The sequence below is a fragment of the Amblyomma mixtum genome, chromosome 9 (assembly GCF_055824585.1).
Source record: "Amblyomma mixtum isolate Tamu chromosome 9, ASM5582458v1, whole genome shotgun sequence".
In the NCBI taxonomy this organism is placed as follows: Eukaryota; Metazoa; Arthropoda; class Arachnida; order Ixodida; family Ixodidae; genus Amblyomma; species Amblyomma mixtum.
Genome location: NC_143020.1, coordinates 106,938,428 through 106,952,565, shown reverse-complemented (window position 1 = coordinate 106,952,565; position 14,138 = coordinate 106,938,428). Strand labels below are relative to the sequence as shown.

The window sequence follows — 14,138 nt, the reverse complement described above, 5'->3', positions numbered from 1 at the left end:
CCAAATTTCACCGGTTTAGCTGTGAGGTGCATTCAACGGCGCGCGTTTATTCGTTGCACAGTCCAAGCTCAGAGCACGTTAGTAACTACAAGTCTTAGGTCTGATATTTTGGATTGGAAATTAACTGTGCAGCGTTCTAGGGGTTCACAGCAAAATAGCGAAGGCATAGAATTCGTGATCCCGTTTCCAGACATTGTTTTTTTTTTTTTTTTTTTGCCGACACGTCTGAACGTTTTGAATGACACAAAATACAGTTTCGAAGCTAAAGCGCTAAAGGTTGAAAAAAAAAGGCATTAATATTCTATAACTCAGACATCTCTTTTCGTACCATAATTATGAACACTCGTGTATATCTGAAAACTAATAAATATACGTAGCATTTACAAGAAACCAGCTGTTAAACACAAAGCCGGTAGCAAGCCGTCTGAATCCACAGCGCAGATCAGGTGAAGACGTCAGCGCGGCAGGCAGCTATCCAACTTGTCGTGTTTTGACAGCAGCGGCCGTGTTTATCACATGTTGCCGCTACTGTCGGCGCTTATCAGGTGTCATATATGTATCAGTAATCCATCCGCACGACTTCAGGCGCATCTAGATTAACTGTCTACGTCCGCTGCTGCTGTTCTTCCTGATCGCAGCGAAAGCCGCTGTTGCCTGAGCTCGATTGCGTCTAGCGTTGACATCACGGCCACAGCAATGCCAAACACCCGCTGCACACTGAGCGGCTTTTCGCCGGAGTACGACTGGAAACCGACCGAGTTCGAAGACCCCATCGACGCCAGCCGTATCTGCGCTTCCTGCCGTGTCTTGACGAGGGGAACGGCGCTGCTAAGCTGTTCTCACGCTCTCTGCGAGCCGTGCTACGCGGCGACGCTCAGAAGGGGCCAGCGCTGTCCGATAGACGACACAGCCTACGCCGAAGGTGAGGTCCAGTGGCTCTCTACCTCCGTGGAGGAGATCGAATGCTTGCAAGTGAAGTGCTGGAACGCTAGGCGCGGATGTCCGTTCGTGACGATGCTGCGCGAGTTGCCGTCGCATTTCTACCAAAAGTGTCGCTTCCAGACCGTCACCTGTGACCGTTGCAGTATCGATGTGCTGAGGTCGAGCATGTTAGATCACCGTAAAGTGTGCGGGAAGCGTGACGCTACGCTGGAATCCAACGGAACCGCCGCAGCATCCGACGCATCTGGCTTTTCGAAACCCGCCGGTGATTCGGAGAAGTCGCCTGGGCTTTCTCTTGCCGAAGTGGTCGACTTCCAGTACAACCTCGAGACAAAAATCAACTCTCTCGTGGAACACGTGCACAACAGGGACGCGACGGGTGTCTCGAAGTCCGAGTTGCTCACCGCCACGGTCGGTCTGCTTCGTTCCATCGGCCTCCTGTCTCTCTCGGCGACCTGGCGCCCGCAAGGTCTGGCCGTGGTCGTCAGCAGAGTTCGCTACTTCATGCGACAGGCCCCGCAGTACGCTGAGGAAGTGTACAGTGCCCCGTTCGACGTGTGCGGGTACTCGGTGAGGTTGGGTGTTCGCTGCGAGCGGAAGTTGGCATCCCCGTCAAAGTCCTGCGACTGCACTGGCAACAACGACGATCTGGTGCTCAAATTCATGATCCAGCTCTGTACCGGCTCCAAGAACCCGGCTCTGCAATGGCCCTTCCGCAAGTCCTTGACACTGGCTGTGGTCCATCCGCAAGATTCGACCAAGGAGGTTCGCTTTTTTCTCAACACCTCGATGATGGCAACCCAGCCGTCCTTCCAAATTCCTGGACCTGAAGACAACCCTCCTTTCAACATTGGTGGTCCACTTCACGTAGCTGCCCTGGCTGGGTGCCAGTTCTGGAGCTATGGAACCCTGCAGCTGAGGCTTAGCATGACTCTGTCTTCTGGAGAACGAGACGAAGGGAACTAAGTGGTCCAGGCTAGATTTTGTCTACCCCTCCTGTGAATATGGCCAAATATATGTAGGGGCTCAAATATGGCCAAATATATGCAGGGGCTCATTGTACTATTGTTGTATCTTTTACCTGAATTTTTTAATGTTTTTACTCATTAACAAAAACACAGCACCAGGCTTCCCTGCTAGAAATTTTCTTGAAGTGTTTTACTCGTGAGTTTTTATTTTTGAAAGTGCTCAAAGGCATTCAATTCCGTTGTTTCTTTTTATGTCATTGATGGCTCATGTAGGGGATATTCAAAATTCCGCAAGTGCGCTTTCCCGCATAACAATGTTGCCCCCAACAAGATGGCGGTCCATGCGTTTCGAGCTGAAACAAAGCAAGAAAGACTGGTTTTTTGTTTCATTCTTCCAAAATATGTTTCTTACATTCTATCCACACCTTTAGCGCCTGTCCTGTAGACCACGTAGTTCCTTTATAGCGAAGTCGGCCATCTTGTTAGGGGCAACATTGTTATGCGGGAAAGCGCAATACTTTTTAATCCACCTTTGTTAGTTTAGCGAAGCCTCTAGGAATCGCACCTGAAAGACTGTATTGATGCATCGCAGTTTACTTGTGAAACCAGCTGCTGATGGCAACACTATCATTTTTTGTCGTTTTCGAGCTTACGAAAGCTCTGTTTCCAGTAAAAGTAACATATATGATTAGAATGTAGTAATTTAGAAATACAGGCAAGAGTAAATTTTTTCTCAGTACCTATTTAAACTTGGTCGCAAATATAGTTTCACATAATATTATTTCCATTTTGAGTACAGCTCAGGTAGCATTCCCTAGTATGTAAACAAAACACCAGTTTTTACTTCTAGGATTCACGAAAAAGTAGATAACTGCGTTTCTGTTCTCGACTGCTATAAGAAGTGAGAACCAGATCGCACCTAAGTGTGATATTACATTATAATGCTAGTTAAATATGGTGAGGTCAGCAGATCCTCTCAGTAGTCGCACATAAAGAGCCTCAGTTCGAAGGTTGTTGAGTATTGTAGTCTACTGCATACCCTTACACCAAGTGTATGAGCATAGAATCCCAATTTATAAATGTCCTGGCATGTATTCCAGAAAACATACTCTATAATATTGCTTGCAACTAGCAGTCTAGTGTTACATCAACAGCAGCAGGCCATCCTTCTCTCACATCCATGTTGCTATAGCATGCGTGTGAGAATGGACTAGTAATGTTTTATGCTTTTTTAGGCATAGAAGTCATTGGCATGGGTGTCAGCAGAACAACTGGTTGTTTCCTTGGTTCTGAATTTGACTTTTTGCCTACATATATTACATGTTCATAGGCTCATTTTTATGGGGTATTTTTCTAATTTTCGTCACGCAGCCGACATTCTACTGGTTAGAGAGGAATGGGCTTTCTTTGTTTTGTTTCACTTAATCGGCAGTCTGTCCTTCTTTTCCTGTATAATTTTCATGTGTGCTCTTGGTATGGTAATCTTCTCCAACTTGCCGTACTTCTATCCAGCAGTGTGAATGCTAAAACATTTGATCGCTGCGTGTTTTGGCATGGGTGTTATTGTGTTGCAAGCTGATCATGCACTGGTTTCTGTGGTTCCAAAAATGTTTATGTGGTAATATCTATTTCTGCAAACCTATGCCTTGCACTTTAGAAAATTGACATTGGAACTAGAAAAAAGGGGTATTTCAAATCCGGTGCCAACCAAGCATTTGCTGCCATATGAGTAGCTTGTAACAGAAATGTGGCATGTGAGCCACTCACAGTTATGCACGGTGTGTCAGGCAGCTTTACATGAAACTGTTGCAGGGAGTTCAAGAATGGTGACCTCTCTGAGAACATCTGTGTCAAATGTTCATCCTACGTAACCTAATCTAGCATTGCTTCAGTTAGCATTTATAGCTTGTGGCTAAAATAATGCCCAGTGTAGCATAACAAACACGTTCATATTCTAATTAGGCAGATTTGCGCATTAAATGTCCACATTTACAAACTATGTTTATGACACGTACCTGTCTTAGGCATGATGTCTGCCTGAAAATTACATTTGTGCCATTTTCTTTTCTTTGAACTATTTTCAGATTTATTGCGCGTGCGGGCATACTGTCCTTTGCTGAGCAGCTGGTTCATACTTACATGACTGTGCTGTGTGCGTGTTTATTTTCTATGAGATTTGTGCTTTTTTATTTTCACTGCCCATTTTAAATATGTTTAGTATTGGCATTCTCAGGCTGTTCAGCCTTCCAGAGACTCAATGAAGCATAGAGGTGAAGGTATTATATTTCTGGTTTTAATCTCTCATCCTCTGTCTTGTGTCATGTAGAAGTATTTTAGAATAATACCTGGTGCGACCACGACACTGTGTGAAACTTCTTGAGCTTTGGTGGTATTTTAGTGAGCTGCATGCTCATAGTATGCAGTTCAGTTAAGCATGCGAATCTCATGATATTCCATTGTACAAGCGCTGTTCATGTTGACTATGGCACGCATGACATGGTGCCTACCTAGTTCTACACTCTGTTAGTGGGGAGTCATGTTTGGTGCTTCAGAAATTCTATTGTTTCTTTCTACTTGTTGGATATTGTTAGTTTGGACTGGTGACTAGTATTATTTGTTCTCTGGGGTGGACCAGTTCTGTTGTTGTGCTGTTAACTGTTGTGGGAAATGAAGCAAATGAAATGCTGTGAGTTGCTTGTTATTATTTTTGCCTCAAACGTGCAATTGCTTAAATACTAAATGTTGCTCAGTGATAAGTGTGATCAGATGGCAGCAAGAACAGAAGGAAACACTGGAAGATACACAAGCATTAAATTAGTGAAAAAAGTGGGGGCCAAATAAAATGCTTTTATTTTAATTCTGATGTCGTTGCATTCATTTTCACGTGAGGTTTAAAAGACTCTCTTTACCACCCTTTCACATATCTTTGCAAAAGTTTGGGAAAATAGAAAATGCTGTTCTGCATAACTATGCAACACATATGCCTGAAAACAACCTCCCTTGGAGGTTCGCATATAAAGTTAATCTGCAGTGCGGGCGCCATTCACCCAGTTTAGTAGAAAGCTGGGAACACTCCATTCTTCAAGTTACATTGGGCCAAAAAATTTGTTTTAAACCTTTTTTTTCTTGACTTCCAGAAGTTTAGCCTCTGTATCCCTACACATGGTGTAGTCTATTGTGATGCTGGCATTTTATCCTACTATCAGTACTTAGAGTTCCTCAGGGATGCCCCACTCTCAAAGCGGGTTTGGGGGCAACATAGCAGGTTGAACATGTAATTGTTTCTAAGTGCATTTCAAGTAGAGGTGCTTTGTGTGCCCCACTGTATAAATGTCTTCTTGGGGTTATTCTGGCTACTGCTGATCAAAGGTAAGGGCACATTTGTCGCAGGCTTGAATTGATGTAAAGATAAGTGCACAGTTGTCATAGGCTTGATTTGATGTACTATCGGGGACAAAAGTGGTATACTCCACGCGGCGGGAGCCGAAGCAACAGAAAACTGCGTTGCAACGCCATCTACAGGCGCCATCTCGGACCCAGACAGCCAATGCGTCACCTTTATTATCAGCAGGCATGTCGCTTGGCTCGTTTCAATGTTTCAAAAATGCGCTGCTTCCACGACAAGTTAGCCACGCGCGCGCGGGCATTTGATCGCATCATGACGGTGCGAGCGCCGGCTCTCAAGCCATATCTCGAACGCGCGTTGAAAAAAAAGGAAACACAAAATGAAAAGAGGGCCACCAGATTACTACTGCTGCGACGCCGCTCGGCATTTTGGCGAGCAAAAGCATAAAACATTGAAATGAGTCAAGCGACATGCCTGCTGATAATAAAGGTCACAGATTGGCTGTCTGGGTCCGAGATGCCGCTTCTAGATGATGGCGTTGCAACGCTGCTTTTCGCTGCTCCGGCTCCGGCCGCGTGGAGTATACCACTTTTGTCCTCGATAGTACCATTAGGCCTGATTCAAACTTGGACATTACTATGCATTTTATTCTGAAACCTGGCATTGTTTTGTAACCAGATGATAAATATGCACTTGACATGACCATTTATTCAGAAATATGAGTCACGCGATTTGTTCTCCATAGCTGATCATAATGAGGCAAATTATTGGGTCGCCTTCACATCCAGTGTTGGTTTCTGGCTCAGGCCCATCAGTATTATCTGATTTCAAACTTGGCAGATACTAGCAATGCCAAAGGTTGCCGTCTTCGTAGAAACATAATAAAATCTCGCGTGATGTTAGAGTGTTGTGCCATTGTTAATAGCCTGAATCATTGTTCACCTGTACTGTTGCATTGATAAATAAACGGTGCCTAGATATGGTTTTATCAGTTGCATGTTTACAGTGCGTGTCGGCACGCGCTGGGCATCGTTGATGGCCAGGCAGCATGGTGTGAACTGGTGGTTTGGTTTGGTTTGGTTTATGGGGTTTAACGTCCCAAAGCGACTAAGGCTATGAGAGACGCCGTAGTGAAGGGCTCCGGAAATTTCGACCACCTGGGGTTCTTTAACGTGCACTGACATCGCACAGTACACGGGCCTCTAGAATTTCTCCTCCAAAGAAATTCCAGCCGCCGCGGCCGGGATCGAACCCGCGTCTTTTGGGTCAGCAGCCGAGCACCATAGCCACTGAGCCACCGCGGCGGCTGAACTGGTGGTAGTGTCCCTTCTTTCCCGTCATCCTCGTTTCACAAAGAGGTTCACACCATGCACTGAGTTTTGTCTACTGTGGTATTGTTCCCAGTAGTACCGTCCTCAGACTGAGAAGCAAAACATTGGACGCGAGGAGCTTCTTAAAGGTGCTCCAAAATTCGCGTTTGAGGAGCGCACATGGCTGGGCAAGTACCGTGGTTGTTGATGCAGCAACGGCATCAAGCTCTCTAGCAAAGCTGCAGGGTGATTTCAGGTGAATCGCGGCAAGTGACATTTGGGCTGTGGCAAAGCAGCCGGTTGCAGGAGCTCCGTGCCTCAACTCTCCTTGCGGCTATGAGCGCATGCCGAACATGCGGCGTGGTCTGACCGGATACACAGCTGTCTAAGCGGATGTTGATCCCACCGCCAGAAGAGGCAGTAAATCAGTCATGCCTATAACCCTGCTGTTCTGGCGCGAAATGAAGACTGCCCCAATATAGTAGCCGTTTTTGCTAAGTCTCATTCTAGGTGTTTTTGGAGACGTCTACTTAGGCCTAATACTGACCGAAAATCCGGGCCATGACAGAAAAAATCCGAGCAGAGCAAGATTATGTTTGCGCCCATTTCGCGGGCGCTCTTGGGTAGTGAAGAGCAATTTACCGCTATCTGTAAAATGGTTTAGAATTTATGGTTTATGGGGCTTTAGCGTCCCAAAGCGACTCAGGTAATGAGGGGCGCCGTAGTGAAGGGCTGCGGAAATTTCGACCACCTGGGGTTCTCTAACGTGCACTGACATTGCACAGTACACGGGCCTGTACAATTTCGCCTCCATCGAAATTCGATCGCCGCTGCCGGGATCGAACCTGTGTCTTTCCGGTCAGCAGCCCCATAACCACTGGGCCACCGCGGCGGCCTTATCGGTAAAATGAAAGTACAGTGGATTCCCGATATTTCGCACTTGCTTGATTCGAACGTCCTGTTTATTCGAAGGGACCCTTCGCTCCAGCCAATTCTGGTTTATTAAAAACGCTCGTTGTAACCCGAACTCCGCATAAATTGGAACGAATTTTCGGTTTAATTATAGTTCTAATTATCGAGATGCGACTGACAGTCTTATTTTCCTCTATACACTTTTATGAGGCGGAAACATGTAGAATAACGGTTAAGGCTCATATTTAAATTGAGGACTGTGCAGTGAAGTATGCAGAGGAAAATTATAGATCCATGCGCGTGTGTGAAAAACACTTAATGGACAGAGTGTATCGAGGTTAGTAGGGTGGGCCCTCATTCCAAGAGCCCCATTGGCTTGTGCCGCTGCTTTTGCCCGGTTGGTTGGTCTTCTGGGTGTGAACTGAACAGTGCCGCCTACCAGTCGTCATTTTGTTAGGCCATTGATGCTTGCAATATCGGGACTGTTCTGGCATGCCGATACCTTGTGATGTAAGTTAGCTACTTCGCTTCAAAAGGCGCAATGCGGATCGCACGAATTTAGGAGCATATAGGTGAATTTGACTGGGTTGATACAAGTATTATTCGTAATTTTTTTCCCAGTCCACACCAAGGGGAACAGGAAACAACCCACCAAAAGCAGACATACTGCAGTGAGATGTCCATTGCATCTCCTATAAGTAAATAATTTGATTTCGATACCCAGACCAGCAAGAGGAGTTGTCAAGCACTACCACATATTTTTCTAACCTATTTCCTTTGAGTCCCCATCCCCCTTAACTGCCCTTATCTCCCATTATCTACAATTCTTTTTTCATTACTTTTCCTTTTTATTTCTGGCTATGCTAAATTTTTTATCTTTTAGCAATTATTTTTTAATTTTAATTGGCTTGAGCCCGTTGTACTTAAGTTTCGTCAGCCGGGACAATTTATTTTTAATTCTTTTAATAAGTCGCAACATATTAAAACGAAGAGGGAGACAGAAATCAGCGCGGATTAGAGAACAACCTCTTCTTCATACTGTCTTCGCGAGAATGATGCGGATGGAATGGACTTTGGCGGCGCATACAATGCGAAGAGACGACAGCCGACGATGTTTGAAGTGTACAGAGTGGATTTCCACGATAGACTTATGGGGATGGCAGAGTTATTAGCTGTAAGTTTTTTATAAGAGTTATGTTATGAGATAGATTTTGCTTATTAGAGTTATTAGAGGTTCTCTCAGATCGTGAATGGTAGTTTAGCAATATCTCCTCAAGAGAAAAGTATACAACAGCTGTATCTTACCGGTACTCACCAATAGGGCAGAAACGTACGTGGAGGCTAACAAAGAGGATTCAGCTTAAGTTAAGGACAACGCAGCGAGCTATGGAAAGGAAAGTGATAGGTGTAACGTTAAGAGATCGGAAGCGGGCAGAGTGGGTGCACGTAACAAATTCGAGTTAAGGACATTCTAGTCGAAATCAAGAGGAATAAACGGGCTTGGGCAGGGCATGCAATGCGAAGGCAAGATAACCGCTGTTCCTTAAGGGTAACGGAGTGGATTCCAAGAGAAGGCAAGCGTAGCAGAGGGCGGGAGAAAGTTAGGTTGGCGGATGATATTAAGAAATTTGCGGGGATACGATGGTCGCAACTGGCGAAGGACAGGGTTAATTGGAGAGACATGGCAGTGGCCTTTGCACTGCAGTGGGCGTAGTCAAGCTGATGATGATGATGATGATGACTAGCGTAGACATGCATATTTACCGGGCGCCTCCTGCGCACATCTTTGTTTCCATGATTCCGATTACTATAACCTCGAAATCTTTCAAAATTCATTACTCACTTCCCTGTTTCCTCAATCTTTATTTATGAACCGTTCGAGCTAAGTCCGGATGAATTTTTCTTCCGCTTGGGTCTGCGCCAAATTCTGGCCGATCCCCTATCCTGAGTATGTGCCATTCTTTCAGAGGCAACGACAACAAAAACAACGCAGCGAACCGTAAGATGCTGCTTCAACAGATGCGTCAGCCTTGAGGCAGCCCGACGACAGCGCACCAGCGGAAGAGCAGGGGAAAACGAGGCGAGACTCCAAAACATGCGTGCTGTATAGGCGACGTCGTGTGCAAGAACAACTGTCGACTGCTGGTGCCGATGCATTTATACTTTTCGAAGCACTTCGTACAAGACGCTTTCAGAATGTGGAGCAGGGTGTGTGTTAGACCGAGGTTCACGCCCAACATCACGTGTGTACGAGACCGACACCATGAGATACTATTAAGTGGGTTCCCAACGGAAGATGTGGGTACCTTCGTACTTCGCTCAACGTGCAAGGGAACTTATTCCCAGACTCTGCAAGTAACGGCGATTTACCTGGATGGATGAATAAATAAAACTCAAAATCAGTACACTCGTCGTTGTATTCAAACTGACAGGTGGGGTAGGTATCGCGCGAAAGAAATACTGACTTCATTGACTACCAGCGTAGTGGTCTGCAGCATTTTTTTTTTGCCCTGCAAATGAATATAACCGTACCTAATGACCATAATGACGATAGTGATGAATGATGAACATTTACTCCAGTGTATGGCCTCAGGGTCACATAGCGCAGGGGTCAGCTAGCGTAAAAGCAACAGTGGTTGCTACCCGCGGTTCTTGTGATGTGGCATTTTTTTCCAATTAGATCAGGTTATAGCAAGCTTTTGGATTTTTTTTTTAATGCGATGTTGATTGCCTCAGGGCATATTGGGAGGATTGAATGCGCGCTCCATTTCGAACGCCATGCATTACGGTGAGTATTCGTGAGAGCAAATCGTTGGCTTTGCGGCGGATCGGTCGGCCATTGAATCGCGCGCAGCACGTCGTTCCGGATGCAAGCGACCGGTGTAAAGTGGCTCCTCCTACCAGTAAGTTGCGCTACTGCGAATGAAAAATTTCAGATCAGTCGCGCTGCCTGTTCGAAGTAAGCGCCGCATGCGCTCATTGGTTCGAATTATCCGGCATCTTCTCTCAGTGTAAGTTCAGTTTAACTGGAAATTCGAATAAGCGATATATTCCATAGCGCCATAATAAACCCGATAGCGGTAAATGTCGCTTGTCGAAGAAAAAGCCAGTACAGTCGTCGGCGTCGTTGGCTGTGAGCGAAAAATCGTAACGGAAAGAAAGAAATTATAACTTGAGCTGAAAAGAAAATTTGACTAACTTGAGTTTTGCGCGGGAATCGAGCCCATGACCTACGGTTTGCGAGCCGGGTGTGGTACCCATAGGCCACGAAGGCTCTTTTTTTTTTTTGGAATTGCATAGAAGTACGACAACAATGAAAGGCTTCGAGCCTTACTTAAGCCAGACCGCGTCCCGCGAGCCCATCCTTCTTAGATACACCAGCGTCCTGTGATCAGTCTGCCTGCACACAAAAATTCCGAGCGACACACACATGCTCCAAGTAAAAGGAGTCATACAGAATCCTTGCTTCAAGCTGAATGAAGGTGGACCTTGGGAATGCGTTGTGGTCTTAGACTTAGTGAAGTGCCTTATAGGCAAGTACTGCTGCGTACATGAGTAATTATGAGTATGCTAATTAGGAGTTCGGTAATTGAGTTGGCGATGCGAACGGGACACTACAACGCTATCGCCTTCTATTAGGCACCAAGCTTTTGGTAACACGCTGGAGCCCATCACATATCTTGGTCGACAGCACCACAGGAAAAAAATAAATAAAATGCAAAAAAGAAAGTCTGCAAAGCTGCCTGGATCCCTGAGGCAGTCGTCAGGGGAAAGGTATGATACAGCCCCTCTCATTATGAGAACGCCCACTTAAGTACCCAGGAGGGTAATTAGACCCACCCCATATCACGTGACAGCACAGGGCAATGCCCACTCCCCGTCTCCGCACGATAAAACTCTCATTAGCAAGCAGGTGGGCTCTGAGGCCTTTAATTATAGGGTATAGTAAGCAAAGAGCGAAACTCCATTTACTGTACGTGCCCTACAGAGCGTCTTCCATGAAGGTATCGCTCGAAAGAGATGCGGAAGTGGAATAAATATTGAAGATGTCACTGTATTCTCTCGGATCACTCTCTGGCGCCAATTTAAGTGATAGTGATCTATGCGTAGTGTCACTGAACGGTGTTTTATGTTACTGAATGAATGACAGAAGGAATCAACTCATTTGAGAAAAGGGTAGACTCTTCGAGAAGCAATAAAGGAAATGACCAAGCACGAACTCCCAACGATCTGTACTGCTTGGTCGTTAGGTTCTTTCCTACCCTGCACAGCACATTTTAATAAATGTAATAAGTGAATAAAATAGTCAAAAGTGGCACTCTGAAGCATTTGTATGTATTTTACGAACACCGCTTCTGTTGTTCGGTTATCTGCCCAAGAAGATGGCTTCAAAAATATTTGTAAATAGTAGTTGCGAAATCACTTAGGATGCTTCAATTAACTTTCAAGTTGAATTGTATTTATTACGGTCAATAAAATTCAGTGTCATGTGCTTGTTTCGCATTGTATCGATCTTAATTCTTCCCAAATGCGCGTACAAGTTTCGCACTCGACTTGCCGCAATCATGGTTTCTTACGCCGCTGTGGAAATAACCTCGTAGAACTGTGTCACGTAATATATGCGCGCGTGCTCTCATCGAACGCCCCTTCGCGGCGCGATCAGGCAAGCGAAAAACACCTACGCCGCGGCGACTTAGCATTTTTGGACGGACGCCCATTCGCCGAGACCAAAAATACTTGGTCTGGGCACGCCGCTAGCCTAATGGACTCTTCGCGACATTCTCGGCGACCGTGTCGAGCCGCGATTCTTGGCTGCACGCATTGATTTGTTTGCATTCCTAGGCCGTGTTTATATGAATAATGTTGTTTTAGCTCTCAGCGTGCTGCTTGTGTACACTGCTGTTAGGGCGATGACAGCACGGAGGTAAGGGGGGCAGGGTTTTTGTTGACAAACATTGCGAGAAATAAATGCTTGTTGGTGAATCCTTCCTGTGTTCCGTAAGCGACTTGCCGCGCTGTAGTTATGACATGCGCATTTGTGCTTGAAATATTCTGTCGCAGCTCGTGGACAGACCTGGGTGCATGGATACTGTTGCCCCCGAACACAAATCGTACGAACGCCTCTTTGAACACTGGCTAGCGTATGTTACGGTTACCTCGCGCATTAAGTGGAGCAATCAGCCTTAACGTGGTCATCACATCGTCATCATCATCATAAGCCTTACTACTCCCACTGCAGGGCAAAGGCCTCTGCAATGTCTCTACAATTAACCCTGTACTTTGCCAGTTACGGCCACCCTATAAGGCGTACAGGGTGTTTTAGCATTTCACATTAATCGAAATGCGCCTGGAACTCGATCCTGCGATTTCAGGGAAGTCCGGGATTCTTGGACGCCAGTTTTAATTACAAGGCAACTGTGGAATATTGCAAGGTACTTGAATGTAAATATTGAAGGTAATGGTTTGTTCTTCCGACGCGTATGAAAAATCTTTCGTTTAAAATGCGTCCATCGCTCACATGGACTAGTTAATACTGCCATAGAAAAGCAATAGGGAATGTTTTTGACGATTTGATGATAACAAAAATGTTAATAGCAAAAAAGGTGAACCTGCCGAGGGGAGATTGTTACAATGAAATTTTATAATATTTGAAAAATTACATTAACAAACTGTTTGCAAATGAAAAACTTGCTTGTCCAGCGTTTCAGGGTACGTTACGAAAGCCGTGACCACTCAGCTCAACCACAGCGGAGCGTTGCGCTTGGAACGTCTACCATGCTCACGCCAAACAGACTCCTGGCCATGACCTCATCGCATACATTACAGGCGGCCCCTGGTGGGCGGTCCTTTAAGTAAAGTCGTTCCTCCTTTGCCCGCTGATACTGTGACCCACATCTGTGACGTAGTCTATGGGGAGTCTAGGGCATCCAATATTTATGCATTCCATCACGGCCGCATGCGCCCTGAGCGGTCACCTTATTTATGTTCCCTAAAATTTATCCTCCCTCGTGCCCAAAAATAACTATCTACCATTCCTGGATATTTTTAGTTTCTCGGTGCCGACACAAACGAAAGCGCCCCCTGTTTCGACAGGCTTCTGTGGCAGCATGATGAACGGGAAAAACGCAAAAAGCAGAGAACACACGAAACAAGCGTTGTTGTAACATTCAAAAGGATTGGATACGTTAGGAATCGTTTAAGTGAGGATGGACATTAGGGGAGCTGATAACGTGACAGCATATATAGTTAATGGGAACAGCTAACGCAAAATCGACAAAACACAAAGAAGAAATCATAGACCCCAAGTGCTGCATTGTATTCCATCTTGTCTAAATTCCGCTGTTAGCTGAAAACTATGTTGCTAATCTACGAACTTACCAAACTTTCGATATTATCTCAGGTTTCTGAGAGTTGCTTGTTTGTATGTCGTGTATTTTCATAAGTTCGCTATCTCAGTGTGCCGAGTATTGGCCTTGTATAAAATAGACCACTTCATGAAATGGTGCCTGACCACCACAGAATCCAAATAAAAGTTATTCTTTGGTTCTTTCTGGCTATGTTTGTCCGGCAGCAAAAGAAGGATTATTAGGGCACGACAATCAGGTTTACAAATCTTCCTGCCAGTCGATTCAAAGTCTTGACGCTATTACGAAGAAGGTC

At 45.5% G+C, this 14,138-nt stretch overlaps 1 protein-coding gene across 1 annotated transcript; it reads left to right on the top strand.

The window, feature by feature from the left end:
• The first annotated feature begins 441 nt into the window (after positions 1 to 441).
• On the top strand, positions 442 to 4,767 carry LOC149330575 (uncharacterized). Its single transcript, XM_089561196.1, has one exon. The coding sequence runs from the start codon at positions 697 to 699 to the stop codon at positions 1,906 to 1,908; it is 1,212 nt and encodes a 403-aa protein (XP_089417322.1). The 5' UTR covers positions 442 to 696; the 3' UTR covers positions 1,909 to 4,767.
• Positions 4,768 to 14,138: the final 9,371 nt, after the last annotated feature.

Excerpts from the sequence above, each read along its gene's own strand:
- LOC149330575 (XM_089561196.1), top strand. The coding sequence starts at position 697 with ATGCCAAACACCCGCTGCACACTGAGCGGCTTTTCGCCGGAGTACGAC.